At 33.9% G+C, this 22,992-nt stretch overlaps 1 protein-coding gene across 7 annotated transcripts in view; it reads left to right on the top strand.

The window, feature by feature from the left end:
• The window catches only part of PCDH11X (protocadherin 11 X-linked), a 717,733-nt gene that overhangs the window by 35,793 nt on the left and 658,948 nt on the right, over positions 1-22,992 (top strand). For 6 of the 7 annotated variants that reach the window (XM_060086712.1, XM_060086711.1, XM_060086710.1 and 3 more), the window contains exon 2: positions 6,728-9,220. In XM_060086712.1, coding sequence (XP_059942695.1) covers positions 6,728-9,220 — 2,493 coding nt within the window. Of the gene's footprint in view, positions 1-6,727; positions 9,221-12,769; positions 12,815-22,992 lie in introns of those variants that run through there. The other variant, XM_060086714.1, reaches the window with a different exon arrangement.

Genomic DNA, 22,992 nt, shown 5'->3' with positions numbered 1-22,992 from the left:
CCCTTTTATGGCTGTTAGTATTTGCCTTTTGTATTGAGGTGCTCCTATGTTGGGTGCACAAATATTTACAATTGTTACATCTTCTTCTTGGATTGATCCCTTAATCATTATGTAGTGTCCTTCTTTGTCTCTTGTAATAGTGCTTGTTTTAAAATCTATTTTGTCTGTTATGAGAACTGCTTCTCCAGTTTTCTTTGATTTCCATTTGCATGGAATATCTTTTTCCATCCCCTCACTTTCAGTCTGTATGTGTCCCTAGGTCTGAAGTGGGTCTCTTGTAGACAGCATATATATGGGTCTTGTTTTTGTATCCATTCATCCAGTCTATGTCTTTTGGTTAGAGCATTTAATCCATTCTCATTTAAGGTAATTATCGATATGTATGTTCCTATTACCATTTTTTAAATTGTTTTGTGTTTGTTATTGTAGGTCTTTTCCTTCTCTTGTGTTTTCTGCCTATAGAACTTCCTTTAGCATTTCTTGTAAAGCAGGTTTGATTTTGCTGATTTCTCTTAGCTTTTGCTTGTCTGTAAAGGTGTTAATTTCTCCACCAAATCTGAATGAGATCCTTGCTAGATAGAGTAATCTTGTTTGTAGTATTTTTTTCCTTTTCATCACTTTAAATACGTCCTGCCACTCCCTTCCGCCTTGCAGAGTTTCTGCTGAAGATCAGCTGTTAACTTTATGGGGATTCCCTTGCATGTTACTTGTTGTTTTTCCCTTGCTGCTTTTAATATTTTTTCCTTGTATTTAATTTTGATAGTTTGATTAATACGTGTCTTGGTGTGTTTCTCCTTGGATTTATCCTGTGTGGGACTCTCTGTGCTTCCTGGACTTGATTAACTATTTCCTTTCCCATATTAGGGAACTTTTCAACTGTAATCTCTTCAAATATTTTCTCAGTCCCTTTCTTTTTCTCTTCTTCTTCTGGCACACCTATAATTCGAATTTTTGTGCATTTAGTGTTGTCCCAGAGGTCTCTGAGACTCTCCTCAGTTCTTTTCATTCTTTTTTCTTTACTCTGCTCTGCAGTAGTTATTTTCACTATTTTATCTTCCAGGTCACATATCCGTTCTTCTGCCTCAGTTATTCTGCTATTGATCCAATCTAGAGTATTTTTAATTTCATTTACTGTGTTGGTCATCGTTGCTTGTTTCATCTTTAGTTCTTCTAGGTCCTTGTTATATGTTTCTTGCGTTTTCTCTATTCTATTTCCAAGATTTTGGATCATCTTTACTGTCATTATTCTGAATTGTTTCTCAGCTAGACTGCCTATTTCCTCTTCATTTGTTAGGTCTGGTGTGTTTTTACCTTGCTACTTCATCTGCTGTGTGTTTCTTTGTCTTCTCATTTTGCTTATCTTACTGTGTTTGGTGTCTCCTTTTCGCAGGCTTCATGTTTGTAGTTCCCGTTGTTTTTGGTTTCTGCCTCCAGTGGCTAAGGTTCATTCAGTTGGTTGTGTAGGCTTCCTGGTGGAGGAGACTAGTGCTTGTGCTCTGGTGGAGGCAGCTGGATCTTGTCTTTCTAGTGGGTAGGTCCACGTCTGGTTGTGTGTTTTTGGATGTCAGTGAGCTTATTAAGATTTTAGGCAGCCTCTCTGCTAATGGGTGACATTGTGCGCCTGTCTTGCTAATTGTTTGGCATAGGGTGTCCAGCACTGTACCTTGCTGGTCATTGAGTGGAGCTGTGTCTTGGCATTGAGATGAAGATCTCTGGGAGATTTTCGCCTTTTGATATTATGTGGAGCTGGGAGGCCTCTGGTGGACCAATTTCCTGAACTTGGCTCTCCCACCTCAGAGGCACAGTCCTGATGCCTGGCTGGAGCACTAATAGCCTGTCATCCACACGGCTCAGAGAAAACTGGAGGAAAAAATAAAGAAAGAATGCAAAAGATAAAATAAAATTAAATTAAAAAGTTATTAAAATAAAAAACAAAAAATAATTATTATTTATTTAAGTAATTAAAGAAAGAAAGAAAGAAAGAAAGAAGAGAACAACCAAACCAAAAAAACAAATCCACCAATTATAACAGTGCTGAAAACTATATTAAAAAAACAAAACAAACAAAACAAACAAACAAACTAAAAACGGACAAGCAGAACGCTAGGACAAATGTTAAAAGCAAAGGTATACAGACAAAATCACACAGAAGCATATGCGTACACACTCACAAAAAGAGAAAAAGGGGAAAAAAATATATATATATATAGTATTTCCCAAAGTCCACCTCCTCAATTTGTGATGATTCGTTCTCTATTCAGGTATTTCACAGATGCAGGGTACATCAAGTTGACTGTGGAGATTTATTTCGCTGCTGCTAAGGCTGCTGGGAGAGATTTCCCATTTTCTTCTTTGTTTGCACAGCTCCTGTGGTTCAGCTTTGTATTTGACCCTGCCTCTGTGTGTACGTCACCTGATGGCATGTGTTCTTTGCTCAGACAGGACAGGGTTAAAGGAGCAGCTGCCTCAGGGGCTCTGGCTCACTCAGGCCAGGGGGACGGAGGGGGACAGAGTGTGGGGTGAGCCTGCAGTGGCAGAGGCTGGCATGACGTTGCACCAGCCTGAGGTGTGTCGTGTGTTCTCCTGGGGAAGTTGTCCCTGGATCACGGGACCCTGGCAGTGGCGGGCTGCACAGGCTCCCTGGAGGGGAGGTGTGGATAGTGACCTGTGCTTGCACACAGGCTTCTTGGTGGCTGCAGCAGAAGTCTTAGTGTCTCATGCCCGTCTCTGGGGTCCGAGCTGAGAGCCGCAACTCGCGCTGGTCTCTGGAGCTGCTTTAAGCAGTGCTCTTAATTGCCTCTCCTCGTGCACCAGGAAATAAAGAGGCAAGAAAAAGTCTCTTGCCTCCTCGGCAGTTCCAGACCTTTTCCCAGACTACCTCTCATCTAGCCGTGGAACAGTAACCCCCTTCAGGCTGTTTTCATGCCGCCAACCCCAGTCCTCTTCCTGGGATCCACTGAAGCTGGAGCCTCAGCTCCCAGCCCCCACCCATCCCGGCGGGTGAGCAGACAAGCCTCTCATGCTGGTGAATGCTGGTCAGCACCGCTCCTCTGTGCAGGAATCTCTCCGCTTTGTCCTCTGAACCCCTGTTGCTGCGCTCTCCTCTGTGGCTCTGAAGCTACCCGCTCTGCCACCCGCAGTCTCCACCCGCGAAGGGTCTTCCTAGTGTGTGGAAACCTTTCCTCCTTCATAGCTCCCTCTCTCTTGTGCAGGTCCGTCCTTATTCTTTTGTCTCAGTTTTTTTTCTTTTTTCTTTTGCCCTAGCCAGGTACGTGGGGAGTTTCTTGCCTTTTGGGAGGTCTGAGGTCTTCTGCCAGCGTTCAGTGGGTGTTCTGTAGGAGTTGTTCCACATGTAGATGTATTTCTGATGTATTTGTGGGGAGGAAGGTGATCTCCACGTCTTACTCTTCTGCCATCGTCATGCCCAATCTGAAATTTAAATATGTAAACTAGCAAGTCATTTGTAGAGCTCTAAATATCTGAGCGGGGATGGTATGCACAAAATCACCTGACCTGAACATAGATTTTTATTAAAGAAAAATGTAACATCTTAGAACAGTCCAGTGCAATAGAGCTTTGTGTAATAATGGACAAGTTCTATATCTGTGCTGTCCAATGTAGTAGCCACTACTAAGATGTAGCTATAAGAACTGAAATGTGGCTAGTGAGACTGAGGTACTGATATATTTTTTTTAATTTTATCTAATTATAATTAATTAAAATTTAAATTTAAATACTTGTGACTAATCGCTGTCATATTGGACAGAGCAGTCATAGAAGACAGAAGAGCAATATGGGCATTGTCCATTATCTTGTATGTATATCTCATTATCATCTTGAAAATTTGAAAAATCTATCTTTTAACATTACTGTCACATCACATAAAATAATTAAGGACAACAAACATGCTGTTTTGGGGTTTTTCAACTGACATAACCCTGCATTCATTTGCTTGGGAAAGCAAAGGTCAATAAAAGATTCAGGCAAACACATAAGATTAAACTCTAAATATACAAACACAAAATACATAAACATAAATGAATACAATTGAAAATTAAAACTAGCATATTCTTTTCCCCAGATGTATTATAGTCATAAATTGGATAATTGAGTCTGAAACTCAAGAACTTAAGATATTTATTTGTTGTTTTTAGGCTATATTGTATATGCTAGTTCCCCCTTATATAACCTCTAATAATGCTTTATAATCTACTTTTATAGCCCTTATTACAAATGTAAATATTTTCAATTAACATAAATCTATTAGTATCAACATCAGTAGATACTTAGATTGCTATTGATTTTCCCTCATCTTAGCTAAAATTTAATTTCCATTACATTAGCAAAATATTTTTACTTACCACCATATCCCCAGTACCTAGAAGAATGCTGTGACCATATTAGCCACTGAATATTGGCATGCCAAAAATTAACAAAATTGTATTAAATGCCATGGATTTCTGTGAAGTTCAGTTCGGAAGCTATATTTTCTACCCATAGATGAGACATTCCAGATTTGAACCTTCCTGAAGGCCTTTTGAAATATCACTACAATAATAAAATTAGCATTAATCACTAAGTTTACCAAAATCAAATTATAATATTAAATACTGTATGTATATTTAACATTATTGTTGTAAAATTCTTTTTTTCTTAAAATAGACTTGCTAATTTTCACACTTGTAGATAGATATTACATGAAAAATATTTTCCTTGGCAAAGAAAAGGCACATTGTTTATTGGTTTATATAAGTAAAATATTAATAGAATGCCCATTTTAGTTTATGAATTAAAACCAAGATTAATACACATTGGTTACCTCGTTGGAACAGTTTTTGAAATTACATTGAAGCAAGCTGATGATTTTAATTAATATTTCTGAAATGCCACCTTAAATTTCATAATAAACATTTAATTCTTCCATCAAGATATACTATGGCTTGGATTTGAATAAAAGAGTAAGTGAATCTAAACACACACAAAAAATGCAGAAATATATTCAAGCAATTCATGAGGAAAAAATGTAGTTGTACTTAAGTATTGTACTAGATTTTATGTAAGCAATTATAACACTTTGATAAGTTATAAAAGATAATATCACCATATAATCTCACCATGTATTCTAGTGGTCCCTGAAAACCTGATATCATTCATTTGTTTCTAACATTTAGGATCTTACTTTAGACACTGGTATGACAGAACAATGAGAAAAAAACCCTCAGATGCTATCCTGTTCTTTCAGGACAAAGCACATAGATGAGATCTCAATAACTGATCTTCAGCACATGTCAGCAATTTCTATGTTAAAAAAATATATTGAAGAATGAAAATTGTAGTGTGGTTATGTGTGTGCATGTGTGTGTGTGTACGTGTGTATGTAAGGGTTCATAAATCACCTATGTACTAGGAATCTTAAGATCTGATCTTCACAGCCTCCAGTATCTTTCTATCTTATTCATTTCTGTCAAAGTGCTACAGGTAACACTGGCTAGAACTGCCCCTGAGAGCCAGTGAACGCTATTCCTCAATCAGCTATCAAGATCACTGTCTATCTGTGTAGGGCTCATCTTATTGTAGTTCAGAGAAGGGACTTTAATTTTTTTTTCTATTGATAAATTGGACTTTATCAAAATTATTTGACTATTTTAAAGACTTAAGGGTATGAGATCCTCTGTGTGCTGATAAACAATAGCACTTAAGAGAGCCCAAGCACTTTAAGAATTTTACAGTTTTATATTAATTGAACCACTTCCCTGAGGGTTTTGAGGGGAGCCAGAACCAGAGGAAACTGATTTTAAACATTCCCATAATCTGACTTTATAGGCATAAAGAAAATATACGTACTGTTCCTATAGCTATATTTTCCAATTTGACATTTTGGCATGTTAGTTTCAGTCCATTGTGTGTGCTCATCATAAGAAAAAAATTAGAAGTTAAATAACATTTTTCTGTTAATCTCCAAGAAAATGTCTTTTTTTTTTTTTTTTTTTTTTTTGGCCAGGCCTCACAGCTTGCAGGATCTTAGTTCTCTGACCAGGGATTGAACCTGGGCCCCGGCAGTGAAATCACCGAGTCCTAACCACTGGACCACCAGGGAATTCTCAAAAGATTTATTTTTAACACCTGTTTCTATAGGGGAAAAAAGAGAAAGTCTATGTGTTTTACACAAGGTTTTATTCTTATCAGAGTTTGCATATTTTCTCCCTCTGCCAAAGTTATTAGCTGTATTTATTAGATGTGATATATGCATTTTTGTCTTGGATGAATATTTTATACTTGATTGTTACTTCTGTTGGTGAAAAGGAGTCCTAGACAACTGAAATCTACAGTAAGATATTTTAACTCACTTGGAGTAACCATTGTTAATTCACTTATAAGTTCATTCACCATGTGAAACTTAGTGATAATTCTTTTTAAAATTCTACATACTTCTTCCTTTTGAAATCTTTAATAGTTCACATAAATGTTACATTTATCACCATAAAATGCTACAACCTGAAAAGTGCTTAGAACATCTTCTAACACAACTCTAATTTCACAAATGTGTAGAGATGTTAAGCTTCTTGTTTGTGGTAACAATATTAGTTACAGACGAAGTTGGGACTTAGAACTCAAGTCTCTGGCACTTATTTCTGAGTTGAGCCTATTTTATATGACTTTAAGAAATTGAAAACTTGCCTCATTAAATAATAACATAAGCTAAAATGTTTCCTTCTATGTTTTCCAGGGTCAAAGTATTTTTGGGCTTGATGTTATTGAAACACCAGAAGGAGAGAAGATGCCACAATTGATAGTTCAAAAGGAGTTAGATAGGGAAGAGAAAGATACATATGTAATGAAAGTAAAGGTTGAAGATGGTGGCTTTCCTCAAAAATCCAGTACTGCCATTTTGCAAGTCAGTGTTGCTGATACAAACGATAACCGCCCAGTCTTCAAGGAGAATGAGATTGAAGTCAGTATACCAGAAAATGCTCCTGTAGGTACTTCAGTGACACAGCTTCATGCCACAGATGCCGACATAGGTGAAAATGCCAGGATTCACTTCTATTTCAGCAATCTAGTCTCCAACATGGCCAAGAGGCTATTTCACCTCAACTCCACTACTGGACTTATCACAATCAAAGAACCACTGGATAGGGAGGAAACACCAAACCACAGATTACTGGTTTTGGCAAGTGATGGTGGATTGATACCAGCAAGAGCAATGGTGCTAGTAAATGTTACAGATGTCAATGATAATGTCCCATCAATTGACATAAGATATATCATTAATCCAATCAATGGCACTGTGGTTCTTTCAGAAAATGCTCCACTCAACACCAAAATTGCGCTCATAACTGTGACAGATAAGGATGCTGACCATAATGGTAGGGTGACGTGCTTTACAGATCATGAAGTCCCTTTCAGGTTGAGGCCAGTATTCAGTAATCAGTTCCTCCTAGAGACTGCTGCATATCTTGACTATGAGTCCACAAGGGAATATGCTATTAAATTACTGGCTGCAGATGCTGGCAAACCTCCTTTGAATCAATCATCCATGCTCCTCATCAAAGTAAAAGATGAAAATGACAATGCTCCAGTTTTCACTCAGCCTTTCATAAGTCTTTCTGTTCCTGAGAATAACTCTCCTGGCACCCAGTTGACAAAAATAAGTGCAACGGATGCAGACACAGGGCATAATGCTGAGATAAACTACCTGCTTGGCATTGATGCTCCATCTGAATTCAACCTGGATCATCGTACAGGCATTCTGACTGCAGTGAAGAAACTGGATAGAGAAAAACAGGAAAAATATTCATTCACAGTTCTGGCAAAAGATAACGGGATGCCACCTTTAATAACCAATGCCACAGTCTTAGTGACTGTTCTTGATCAGAATGACAACAGTCCAATTTTCACTCACAATGAATACAACTTCTATGTCCCAGAAAACCTTCCAAGACATGGCACAGTAGGACTAATCACTGTAACTGATCCTGATTATGGAGAAAACTCTGCAGTCACTCTCTCCATTTTAGACACAAGTGATGACTTCACCATTGATCCACAGACTGGTGTCATCCGACCGAATATTTCCTTTGATAGAGAAAAACAAGAATCTTATACTTTCTATGTAAAGGCTGAGGATGGTGGTAGGGTATCACGTTCTTCAACTGCCAAAGTCACCATAAATGTGGTTGATGTCAACGACAACAAACCAGTTTTTGTTGTCCCTTCTTCAAACTACTCCTTTGAATTGGTTCTGCCATCCACTAATCCAGGCACAGTGGTCTTCACGGTAGTTGCTGTTGACAATGACACTGGCATGAACGCAGAGCTTCATTACAGCATTGTAGGAGGAAACACAAAAGGTCTGTTTATGATTGACCAAACAACAGGCAACATTACACTGAAGGAGAAATGTGTCCTTGCAGACCTTGGTTTACACAAACTGGTAGTCAAAGCTAAGGACTTAGGACAACCTGATTCTCTCTTCAATGTTGTAAATGTTAATCTATTTGTGAACGAGTCAGTGACCAATGCTACACTGATTTATGAATTGGTGCGCAAAAACATTGAAACACCAGTGACCCAAAATATTGAGACAGCTGATACATCCTCACCATCCAGTGACTATGTCAAGATCGTGGTTGCCATTGTTGCAGGCACCATAACTGTCATCCTTGTTATTTTCATCACTGCTGTAGTAAGATGCCGCCAATCACCACACCTTAAGGCTGCTCAGAAAAACAAGCAGAATTCCGAATGGGTTACTCCAAACCCAGAAAACAGGCAGATGATAATGATGAAGAAAAAGAAGAAGAAGAAGAAGCATACCCCTAAGAACTTGCTGCTTAACTTTGTTACTATTGAAGAAACTAAGGCAGATGATGCTGACAATGATGGAAACAGCGTCACACTAGACCTTCCCATTGAACTGGAAGAGCAAACCATGGGCAAGTACAACTGGGGCACTACACCTACTACTTTCAAGCCTGACAGCCCTGATTTGGCCCGGCACTACAAATCTGCCTCTCCACAGCCTGCCTTCCAGATCCAGCCGGAAACTCCCCTGAATTCGAAGCACCACATCATCCAGGAACTGCCTCTTGATAACACCTTCGTGGGCTGTGATTCCATCTCCAAGTGTTCCTCCAGCAGTTCTGATCCCTACAGCGTTTCTGAGTGCAGCTATCCAGTGACAACTTTCAAGACCCCTGTGTCTGTACACACCAGACCGGTAGGTAATCCAAGTTTATAAGTAACCTTTCTAATTTTAATTTTTTAAATTATTTTCAGTTGAAGTAGGACTTTACAGAATCTACTGACAACATGGGATTAAAATGATTATATTCTGCAGAAGTATCTGAATAGATATAAGGATTCATTTTAAGTTTGGTAGAAAATCAGAACACAATGACTCCTGATTGGAGGAAAATTGGGTGAGGAATGATGATTACAATAGGGACAGTGTTGTCTGTAGATGGCAGTATGACACTTCTTGCTAGAGAATATACTGGAAAAACTCCAAAATAAAGGGTCATGGTACTGTCCTCAGTACAATTGTGTGCATGAGGATCAAAACAATCATGGCTAGATACATCACAATAAAGCCTTTTGGAATCTGATAAGCAGGTCTTAATACTTAATAGTATTGAGACTTCCAGCTTCACTTGGGAAAATCTGTGTCTACCCAAGATAATCAAATAACATGAAGATATCCTCCCTACCCACCATTCCCCCAAACCCCCACAATGAAAAGAGAGTGTCATTTTCAGATTAGGAACTCACCATTATTCTTGTTCATAAATCTGTGTTAACACAATGTAGCAAGAAAGGGATTAGGAAAATGAAGTCATGCTACTCACTCTCAACTTCAAGCCAGAGAATGAAATATATATGAGATCTCTACTTTAGATATCCATTTGAGTATTTGCATATTCATGCAAGGTATTAAGAACCCTTCAGGAGACATTCTTAAGAGATAATGACTTTTGAAAAATGAAATATGATTGCTTTCTCTAATGGGCCTGAAGGAAACTATGCACATATTAAGACCCAAGATATCTATGTACAATAATTTAAAACCCAATAAATTTATGAAAGCAAGAGCTTATACAGTCTTTTTTATCTGTATTCCATGGAGAAATGAATAAAAATGTATCTAGAAATTCATAACTAAATTAAATGATTTAAGTATTTTTATTTCCTTAATAAAGTCAAGTGATAGAATTTATCTACATTTTTTCCTCTGGAAGTCATGCAGCATATTGATTTTATTATTTCATCGTGTTACTCTTAAGAAGGTCTTCATATCAGTTTCAGTGAATAAAGCTTTTGAAAACCTATTTAGGCTTAATTAAATAGTAGTACTGTGAAAGTCAGAATAGGTTTCCTCTCACCAAAGTTAGAGATATTAAAGAAGTCTATCAGGATTCAAAATAACACTGACAATAATTTACCATAATTTAGAAATGCTTTTAAGAATCGAGGTCACTCATGGATTTGCATAGTTAAATTATGCAATAACGTTAACCTTTCTCTCTTAATCACACAGTAAAAGTAAGATATTAATTCAGTTGTTGGTGCATTTTTGTTACAATAGGTTCATAATTATGCTATCACAAATGGTAAAATAGAACCCTACTCTCTTTGTGGAGAGTTTCTGTTATGCTTTGAATGAGTTAATAGGGCAGTGGTTATTTCTACAATTCACATGAGCCCCGTAGTTTCTGACCAAGGTGGACCTTAAATGGGTGGCAAACATAACAGATGCCGAATATCTCATCATGGTATATATATTTATATTTAACTATTAAAAAGGGTGCTCTCATTTTCTAATTCTCATTGCTATCATTCGGTTTTTTGGAAACATTTCTCAACAGAAAATTATTCTTTATGAATATCACTTTATGTGTGTTTTATATCCTAATAACACTTTTCCCAGGGCTAAATTTGTGACTCACTTAAAAATCTATACAAAGGGTGGAGTTTGTGAATTACTTTTGTAGAGCATCAGTTTTAATAGATTGGCTTGTGAAGTTAGTTAGAAGAGCAAATTCTGGTTTCAACTGTTTTTGAAAACATGGAGATGTTTTAAGAGCTAGACTTATTTTACATGAGGACATGAACATACAGTAAGTAAGGCATAGATGAAGGAAAATATTGAAGTGTTTTCCAAGTATCTTCCTCTTTTATTGTTTTTCTTTTTTTGATATCTTATAATCCTGAGAAAGTCAATAAAATTAATAACTTTTTCATTCAGGTATTTTATTTTATTTAGCTAAGAAATCTTTTCCTAAACACAGAGCAATAACTTCATGAGATAGGCAAAATAAGGAAAGTAAATGCTAATGAGAATAAATTATTGGTTATCATTCGGTTTTTATTAGCTAAAAGGAGTATCTTAGAATCAGTGAGTTCTCAGATGACTTATTCTATTTTTTCTCACCTTATAAAATAGGTAAATTGTATATTTTATGTCATTGGTTCACAGATGTTTCAGTTTAATTACTAAATATCTTCTGGACATGAATTGGTGAACTTAGGCAGACTAATGTGATACTAAAAATAATTTGAATCCTTGTATTTTGTGCTACATTTGCAATGTTCTTCACCTTTTCTGTATATGCTTCAATTTCTGATTAATGCCAGGAGAGGCATCTTATATTCACTGATGTTGCAGAATGCTAAAAAGCTAAGTGAGCACTGAAAAAGAACTCATGTATTTATAAAAATTCTAATACAGTAGGTGTCTTCTTTTTAAAGAAACATTATACAAAATGAGGGAAAGTGTCAGACAGTAAAATAAAAATTCTTTGTTCCTTAAAGAAATTCTGACAGTGGAATAAAATATTACTGTTATCAGAGGCAGAATTATATTCAATTGATTTTAAACAAAGTGAGAAATATATTTTCAAAAGGAGGGTCTAGGGTGATATTTCTGTTTAGTTCATTACTCATCTGAATAGAAATATGAAAGTGAAGAAATTAAATGGTTCTAGGAGGCAGTAAGATATAAGGGGATTTATAAAAAGTTTCATGTTTTTAAAAAGGGAATCAAATAATTTCCATAGTTTTTTTTTTCTGACTCGTGTTCTGGAAAAATATGGAACATTCGTTAGATAGAAATGTATCTATTGCACAAAACCATTTATACCTGGGGAATATGAGGATCCTCTTTGATATAAATTTTTACAAGTATTCTGGAAGCATTTTTGTATTCATATATTATAGTAGAAATTAAAACATGAAATTTAAAAGATGATCTTACAGTGTACTTTATATTAACGTCTTTCAGAGCAAGCAGATAGTGTTTAGTGCAATTCTAGAAAAACAATAAGAATAATCATTTTAGAATCAATTTTGATAAGTGTTGTGTAAAAGAGATACAATGCCAAAACGAAATCTTGCTTAACACAGTTCTTCCATTAAAATATTGTGAAAACTATACATTTGAAAAATAGGGGAACAAAAATGAACTTATTATTTTGAAAATGCCTTCTGTGTACAAGTCACTGTCTTAGTCATGTATTTGAGGTACTTCATTTCAAAAAGAAATAATTCATGGTTACATGAGTGTAGGTATTATACATGGATTCAAAATGGTAAGAGGAGTCAGAGTTAGCTTGGAATAGGCTTAGTATTTACTACTGTTACATTCCATAACCTTGATATTATGCATCTGTATTTTAGCAATGTGAATTTTAGCCATGTAGCATGCTTGGCAACTAAGACTCCTAGAACACAACCATCTGATTTTGATAACATGTTATTTTTCTTGTCCTAGACTGATTCCAGGACATCAACTATTGAAATCTACAGTGAGATATAACTTTCTAGGAACAACATAATTCTATTCCCCTTCCAAAAATCTCCAATGATTTGTGATTTCAAAATTTGGCTAAGATCATTTATCTTGTAATCTGGATTTTCCACTATAAAAGCAAGCAAAACAAAAACCACCCTAAAAATTATGTCCCACTGAAACCCATGCTTACTTTAGCTGTAATCTTGCCATCGAAATTTTAAATTTGTGGAAGGAACAGTGCAGTGTGATAAAAACAGTTATACCATGCTGTTTCTCGATTTGCTTCCTCTGAATGCCAACAAGTGTGATGTAATATAATGTGTCTTGATGTACAAACAGATGGTTAATATATCAATCATGAAACATGGAATTACTTGCCCTGTCTGATTGCTGAAGAATTTAAACATCATCTCCGGGAGTTTGGAAGTGAAGCCGAACTATCCAAGCTACCCTCTGAAAGGTATCCAAGGGCAAGAGTTTTTCTTTAATATCAAAAATACAAACAGCAACAACAACAACAAAAAAACACTTTAGATCATTTTTTGGAAAATATTCACTACTATAGTATTGTTGAGAAAATAATTATAATTATCCATCACTCTGCTGAAAAGTTAGATGATATAAAATAATTTTAATGGGTTTTTTATGTTGATTGTAATCATGTTGTTCCACTACTTTAATCATTAAAAAATTATTTTTGTTGTAATCATGTTTCTTTTTTTCTATAAATACTGAAAAAGAAAGAAGGTTTTTTTTTTTCTATTTTTATCTATCAAAGAAGAATGTAAAGTTCTTTATACTCCCCGATATTTTGGAGAAAAAAAGTACTGATGTTTCTTATATAGTTAAATGTAATTCCGTTCATATGTGAGTAGAGACAATGATTTAAATAGGATATTTTGAAAGATTTTATCTTAATTTTGAAACTACCTAGGAAAATATAAGCTACTAGAGTCAAACAGCTAAATAGATCTACATAATTTCTCTGGCATTAAATTACTCAATATATTTCATTGCTTTGAGTAATTTGGCCTTTAACTCATTCTTCACAATATGTTGATTAATCAGTTTCCTACACACATGACTAAATGCCTCAAATTTGGTGTAAGTGAAATTTATTGAGGAAAGAATGATGTGTCCCAATTTTACATTGTATTCTTTAAATTGCTTATGACTTACTAACAGTACTAACATAATTTTTTTTAAAGCATAATTACTTGGGGCTAAAAGGGAGTATAAAGGACCTTTATAATCACAACATAACATATGTTTCCTGGATTCTCATTCAAATACTTCATTGTATATCATTTTACCTTGCAAAGTGTGGATAGGATTTGGTCTATTATGTATGTGCATTAAATTAGTGTATTATTTGAAGTGTTCCTTGGTGTAAAGGTAATTAGAAGAGGCTTATGCTCTATTTAGCATTTCAAATTAGTGTAATTCTTGGATATTTAATATACAGGAAATATTTTTTAAAGATTTCTCTTAAAATTTAGCATTCTCATTTACTCAGTACAGAATTCTGGTACCTCCAATAATGTCAAGTTCCTTGAACATGCTTGCTATCTGGCTTTTTAAACATTATTTAGTTAAGTATAATGACTGTAAGCGTAACTGTTTTACTGGTAATGAGCAATGTCATGTAAATTACAATATTGTATTACATACTTATAAACAACTATTGTAGAAAAATACTTAAAATTAAATTTTACCTTTGTGAAAGTTATTCATATAGAGTAACTTTATCATCTCTCCCCTATTTCTTCCTGATAAATTAAATATTTCAGTTTAATTCAAATCATTTCAAGGAATGTCAAAATTGAACCAACTTATTATACCCCTAGAGTCAGTGCCCTGCAAGTACCAAGACGTACTAAGAGTAGTAGTTTCCAAAATCCATAGTCTCACTTAATTGTGAAAAAAATTATGATGCCCAAGAAAATTAATCAATACTTCACATGTCCCATGATAAACTAGTGTGGCTTCATGACCATTTGTATATGTAATTATTATATAAATGCATTTTAAATGCTTGTGTCATGACCACCCTGGTCTCTGCTTTTCCGCACATTCTGTGAGCTAGAGGAGAATACTTCATTTTTCTTCTACTTCAGTGACCCTTTCCTTTAGGCCTGTGATAAGGAAAACTCCTAATCACTCCTTTGTATATATGAAGATGAAAATGTCTTGAAACAGTTACCCAGAATCTCTTTTAAAAATTCCTCAGTATTTTTATGGGGGTCATCTTTGGAGAAAATGAAAATAGAAACTTTATTTTTAAGGCTGCAAGTGATTCCGTCTCTCAGAATATAATTTCTGTGAGAAAGGAACTTCTGAATTGATTTATTTCCTGCTCTTTGAGGCTAAAATATTTACCCATATAAACCAATGATGATTGAGATTTAACTGTATCTAAACTTCGGCCATAGATGAAAATGGATTCTGCTTTTGATTATTAACTACACTTGATTGGTCCTTTGCTTATGCTTGAGGAAATAATATTAACATTTGAGAACAGTATGGGTGGCATTGAAACTAATTTTCCACAAAAGCCAGAGAGGACAAAACTATGTATTCTCCTCTTGGTTCTTTCTTATCAGTTGATTTGATGATACTTTTAATTTAATTATTGGTGTTATTACATGTTTGGCTTACAAGGTCTCAGATATCTTTCCATCTCGTGTTGGTATTAATGGACTCCTAGAATATTCTCAGTGAAGGGTCCTTGATGGTCTTTCTTGTTCTTATTCTAGTCAGTGAATAGAGGAAAACAGAAGGAAAGCAAATCTTAAGACTAGTCAGCAAAGAAACTTTTAGGGATTACCTAATCGATTAACTACAATGTGCTGCATACTTTCATCCCTGCAAACACTCAAAGGAGTATTATTTTCTTTTGATTAAAATCCAAAGTGCATAAATTGAAAAAAATGGCTGAAATACATTTCCTCATTTTACATTAAATATAAAAGTTTATTTTTAGAAATAGGGTATTCAAGCTATTACATTTCTTAAGTTATTTTTATTTTCAATGATTTAAATTGAAAATTTTATAGAACAGTTTTAATTCTATCCATTAATTAATCTTTTATGCATACTTCTGTTTTCTTTGCTGACCATCCTCTTTACATTATCAATGTGAACACATATACTTTAGAATAATATTTAAAAGCTGAATTTATATTCAATCAATCATTATTTCATGCAATATTTACTAATCCTTTCATTTCAACACAAAACAATACTGCCACATTTTACAATTTTGTCACCTGCACTCGTCACTGTTTAATTAGATTTTGTAAGTGTCCGTCTAGCTAGGTGTGATTTGAAGCCTGATCTCAACAAACAGGACAAGCAGAGCTTAAGTAATCTTATATGAACTTAATCTACACTGTGTAAATGCTTCCTATAGGTGCTCTTGTGTAATAGACTTTTTCTTTAGGTTTTGCTTAGTTTCTGTCTATTTTTATTGTTTAGATTTGGGATTCTAGCATATTCAATGGTGCTGTGATAATATAAAGTTGTATGTGTTGCACATAATTATTATTTTTAAAATAACTGATGTTCAGTTTATTTTTTCATTCATTATGTGTGTTCATACATAACATCCGTGGTTTTATGTGGTATTTAGAATTAGGAGTAGACTTTTTAAAATTGTAGAGTAGTCATAGGCCTTTATTTTTATTGCACAATGCAATATACATTTGTTGTCGAAAATTTAGGAAATTGTAGATAGATTTTAACTGTATCTATGACAATTTGATGAAGAATTTTAAAACTATTTGTTTTTACTTCAGGTTATACCAGTAAGTTTTCCTTTATAATTTACTTAGTAATTCTGTTTAACCTTTGGAAGTGGTGCACTTTAAAATTACAGAAGTATTCTTCTCTTTTTATATTATAAACTATACATGCAGGATTTTTTACACATAGTGGTAACTGACTTAATTATTATGCATATTGTTTATTTTTATAGATGTATGATTAGACAAATTTGTGAAATAGTTGAGTCTGATTAGTTTATAGTATACTAAAGAGGCATACTATATATCTCCACCACGAGACTAATCTGCCCTCAGTGGAAATATCAAGTCTTGATGAAAAAGCTTTTCGGTTAAAAAGAATGCCATCTAAATATCTGCCAAAATTTCCCTTAGAATGAACAACCAAATTATCTATTATAATTATTTCTAAAAAGCCTTGTAACCAACTCTTACCTTTTTCAAATTCTAGATATTCTCAATTAAAATTGTATTAACTCTTCCATTTCAAGTGATTAATTATATTTAATTATCCACCCATACACTGGTACTACCTGATTAGGAGTAAATCTTTTTCCGTGAAGTGAAGAAAATCACATTCCGTTAGGTTTCAGATAGTCAAATTGACATAATAATGGAAATGAAGTACTTCAATGGATATTTAGAAATATATGCACTTTTCTCCCTTGTCCTGGAGACTTATATTTATTAATTATTCACTTATTTACTTCATAAATGTTATTCTCTTAGAAATGTACTTTAAAAGCATTTTCATGTTTTATCTTAACACTTGGTAAAAACATTAGATAACAGAATCATACTTTCATTAGATACTTAGAGAAAATTTGAATAATACCACTTTTACTCTCTTTGGTGATAGTAGAAGTAAACAAATGTGCAACACTGGTGAAAAATATTATTTTCAGAGATCCACAAAATAAACTTTAAAATGTATTTACTCATCTTACTGCATATCAGTTTTAACCTCAGATTCAAAATCAACACAGACCACTATTTCAATGATACTTTAAACAGAATTGCTCATAAACACTATCACCTTACACAAAAATGTTTCCTGTAATTCAAGTATACAGCTCAAATAGTTGATCACTGTCACAACCTCGAAGTAATTAAACACACACACACACACACACACACGGACAAATTTGATCAGCTCTTTTGGTATGTAAACACAGACCTAGTCTCACATTCAAGGTGGGAAAAAACACACAAAAATGGAATTGCATGGACGCTGGAAAACTAATTTATGAACTCCTAAATGAGAGATTATATTTCATTACTAATTTTATTTATTTGATCACTCATTCAGAACTATGTATTGGGTGCCTTTTTTGTAGATAATTATATACATTATTTATGATGTTCAGATTGAATAAGTACATATTTTTCACACAAATATAGTTATTCAAGAGAAGGTGCTGAGTTCTCTTCCAGATAGGTGACATAGTTTTGTCTACATGATACTAAAACATCTGGAGGCAAAATACAATTTTTCACTGAATGTGGGGATATTTTGTCTACCTGACAAAATTGACTCCATAAAGACGCAGACTTTATCTAGTACTACAAAATGATATTATAATAGTTTCACTTTAGATAGGAAAAAAGAATTTGACATGGTATATAAAGTTAACATTATCTGAACTAGAGCAATTGATAACGTTTAACAACAGAATTCTACATGGTGCTACAATTCAACTTTACGTATATAAATTTGAGTTGTTTGTAAGACTATACATACATTTATTTCAAAACGCACACAAACTGTAGAAATGATGAGGTACATAAAATTAAGTCATTTTAGGTGTGAGACTTAAAAGACAACCATACCAAACTCTTAAAATTAAGAGACCTAATTGTGAGTCTAGAGGAAAATTCATTTTAATTTGATGTTTATGTAATTCTAAAACAGTGGGATTAAAATGGGTTAGGGTATGTATAAGCATACATATGTTTGCGTATATGTGTGTATATTTATGTTTTTCAAATTTCTAGCAGAAAAAAGTAATATAAACTTTAAACTAAAGACAACTTGTTCAAATATCATACATCTATATTTACAATGTCATTCTCTGTTCTTTTAAACTCATGCCTCACTTCCAAACTTTAATCATCCTTTATCCCTAATATCACCCTACATAGCACCTTTTATTTAAAAAAAAACTCTTGTCACATTCAGTGCATTCTGAATATGTGCTCATGTGTTTTTTACTTTCAAATTATTTTGCCTCTAATGCAACTGCAGTACTTCTCTTCATAAAGTTTCCCTGTTTTCTGAAGGATCACAGATCCAGTAACACTAAATTATACATTAGAAATTAAACTATTTTTCCTATCTAATTACAAGTGTAGATTCTACTTATTTTTCACACAAAAAAAGCTAAGATAAATTTGCCTTCAGTAATAGTCAACTTCTGCTCAGTTGGCATAACTAAAACATATATAAAAGAATCCATTAAAATCATTATTTTTATTTGCATCAATACCTTACTTAATTTTAATACCTCTGAAACCCCCCCAAAAAGATAAGTAATTCTCTGTTAGTGCTCTGTACAATGTCAGATTTTCAGTTTCATAAGTCTGCAACTTCGTAGGTTTATGTTTCCATCAAAGGCTAAGATATGGATTTGCCATAATCATATACATGCATACATAATTATCTATGTATGTGTATACACACATACACTTTTATAAACAGCTTGGTGTGAAATATGGATTGATGTAAATCATGGAAATATTTGTGAGGATAGATTCGGTTTTTAGATCGGGTAATGTGTACAATTTATTATCATTTCTGGTTTTGAGTGGAGCTAGTACTACAAACTGCCATTGAAGAAAAGCTGTGTAAAGTAACACTAAAATTGTGAAGATTTAAAATACAAGAGCAGTCACAAACAGTCACTCTTAAAATTTTGTTTTTGCTCTGTTATTTGTAGCTGTAGTTTTAAAAAAGAATAAACATTTTTTTGTGTGAATATGTTAGAGTGAATATTATCGGGCATCTTTCAACTGGAATACATGTAGTTACTAACATTGGTTGTATTTGATGTATTTTCAGTGCATAAAGTGTGTGTAACCTGTATTAAGTGAAATACCTATAAATAAAGTTGTTTCTGCATTGCAATAACATATCTTCTGATATTTTTTGAAGTGCTTGTTGTCATCAGGGACTACCAATTTCATTAAAATCATCAAGGATCCTAAAATAATTTTTAGCACACTAACATCCTACAATTTCATGGTATAATTCATTATCTGTGTTGTGTTAACCAGAACTTTATATATTGGCATTCCTGATCACTAACATTGGGAGATAACTGGTCCAAAGCAATGAAGTGGATTGAAGTGACTCATATTCAACTAAAGTTTTAGTTTTGTGCATTTTATTGTACTCAAATTCTTTGAATATTGGTAATATGGTACCACTTATTAACTATTGTTTTTCATAGAACATGCTATAGATAATGGAGTTTACCATGAGTTCAAATGAGATGAATTAAATATTTCTCAAACTCCTGCTATGAGCAAAGCAATGTAGAGAATGATGGTGGTTATGGTGAGGGATGGGGTATTAAGGGGTAGAGATGTGGGACAATCAAGGTTCTCCCCTGGTTTCTATTAGTGTAAAAAGCCTTTTACCCAACAAGTTTAATTGAAAGTATGTTAAAAAAAAATTTTTCAGCTTTTCTAGTGCAGAAAATCCCTGACTATATAAGGTTTTAAAAAACAAACAAAAAAAAGAAAAAATTTAAAAGTTTTATCATGATAATTAGGAGCGTGTGTTTGTGTGTGTGTGTGTGTGTGCACATGCATGTGAATATCGTTAGTAGATTATCTTACAAGTATGTATTAGGTATTCATTCCAAAGTTCTTGAAATCTGAACTGAGCAAGCATATATTTAACCCATTTTAGGAAGCACCTTAAAGTCATCAACACTTTCCCGAATCACATCCAAATAACAGCCAAATACTGTTGATCTTGCCTCTAAAATACCTCAGACATTTCTCCCTTTACACTTACTTATTCAGGTCTTCATCACAAGTTACTGGTTCCACTACTAATAGGTTGTCCTGCTTCCTGGTTTCATTTGTCCAATTTATTTTCTACCCTGTACCCAGAACACTTCCTAAAACACAGATCTGATCAAGTGAAGCCTATGAGAGTAAAGCTTCTGAGTCTTTCCCCATTGCATATAGGATAAAACCTTAATTACTATGTTTTTCAAAGATTTTACAATTTTAATCAGGTCTACTTGCTCATTCTTATCTCCTACTACTCCATGCACCCCACATTTTTGTCTCACTTACTACTTCTTGTTCCTTGAATATTTCATGCACTCTGATGCTTCCATAAATCTGAACAATTTACCAGAATTACATTAAGCACTTCCTTTGGTTAAGATTCTGTGAGGACAACAAAAATAACTAAGCCATGGTCAGTGAAGTAGAAGTGTAATTGTGGAGATAATGTAAGAAAATATACTTTTAATAGCAGAAAGAATATGATAAAAAGAATGAATGGATGCTACCTGTGATTTTATTAAAAATGAAAGAAGCCTGGATGGTACCATTTTCTTCAACATCTTTCCTGTTTCTTAACATTAACCTTACATAATTCATGTGAAATGAAAAGCCTCAACAAATGACTAGGTCATATAGCTCTTCAAACAGTAGTTGCCGGAAACTATTTCCAGAAAATTGATGTTACATCATTTTTCTTCATTAATCTTAGAAAGATTTTTAAATATTTACTTCAGATACTTTGATTCTTGTTACATTTCCCATCCATGAGTTGCACTTAAAATAAAAACTATCAATGGAAAAATTTAACCCATTTATTCATCTTAATATGAAAATATACCAGAGAACCACATACTGCTTTTAGACATTTTGGGAAAAGGAGCATCTCAAGGTGACATTTCTTATAAATATGGCAAGAACAATGTGTTCTTGTCCTCAGTAGAGGAACTGTTTCCATGGTGAATTGTAACAAATAGATATTGAGAACTCTGGTTAAAATGTGCTGTCTATACATAAAAACTGTCACTGAAGTACTGAGATGAAATGGTCATTCCAGATAGAAATCATTTTATCCCTTTCCCCCCATACTGAAAGTCAAAATTATCAAATTTGTGAAAACAGGACAGATGGAGAAACCATGGGATATCAAATGTAGATAACATCCAAATTATAACATGGTAGAGCTACCCTGAAAATTCAGAAACCACATATCCCCTCCCCAAATTGAGAGCGTATTACACACACGTGCACACACAATCACACACATATATATCTTTAAGGAATGCACTTCTTGACACACATACTGAAAGCAAATACACAACCTGCTTCCTGAAAGAGATGAAAATAAACCACATAGTTCTTAAATTAGCCCTTATTTTCTTTTGTTCTTATTATGACAGAAAAAAAATCTTTCTAAATTGCATGCAGGAAACATCCTTGGAGATTGGGGTTTTGTTTTGGTTACTTTTTCTTTCATATATATATATATATATATATACATACATATACATATATGTTTGTTTATTTATTTATTTATTTATTTATTTATTTATTTTGCTAAGCAGTCATATCAGGATGCTGGAATGCCAGCATTACTGTAAAACATTTCCATACCACATGATGATGGTTTACAAAAATTCATTACTTATTTCATCTCTTTGTGTAAAGGGAATGAACATCATCATAAGTAGGGAAATAATGTTTCTTTAGCTCAGTTATAATTATTGAGTTTTCCAACTATCCCAGATAAAATAAAATGAATTACTAACATTCTTAAAGTCAGTGGCTATTTTCTTCAATACATTAACCCTTGGGAATATAGGGTCAATATAAAGGGGTAATGAAGTTGGAAGACTGGATAGAACAACAAGGCTAAGGACTCAGTAACATGAAAACCTTGCAAGAGTAACACATTGCCACATTTCTAGTGAAAAAACTTCCCCTTCATATTTGTATGGTTTTTAATATATTTTTGAAGTGCTTCTATCACAGCAGTGGGAAAATTATTATTCATAAACTACACCCTCACTTATTCCTTTTTCATCTGATAGAGCCAGAAAGTATTTTTTACTCTGATTTATTTATTGGGAACAATCCTATCTAAAATCAATCTAACTCAAAAATTACCACAGCTATATGCCAAATCTGTCTTAACTATATTCCTACTGCAACTGTCTTTGCACTTGTTTGTGAAATATTAAATTTCATGGTGCATTTTGCTTTTCATGGAGAAAAATTCCATATCCCTTCTCCTAACTCTGATAATAGAGTTGTCAACATTCCCTTTCTTCTTCAGGTCTGTCTGGCTTGTGAAATGCGTTAAAACCCCAGGTTGACTATCACATACGGGAATGGAAAGTATTGGACCTGCTGAGAGAGAATTGCCCTCTTAACACACAA

The sequence above is a fragment of the Mesoplodon densirostris genome, chromosome X (genome assembly GCF_025265405.1).
Source record: "Mesoplodon densirostris isolate mMesDen1 chromosome X, mMesDen1 primary haplotype, whole genome shotgun sequence".
Lineage (NCBI taxonomy): Eukaryota > Metazoa > Chordata > Mammalia > Artiodactyla > Ziphiidae > Mesoplodon > Mesoplodon densirostris.
The sequence above is the reverse complement of the archived record's forward strand: the minus strand, read 5'-3'. Positions and strand labels throughout refer to the sequence as shown.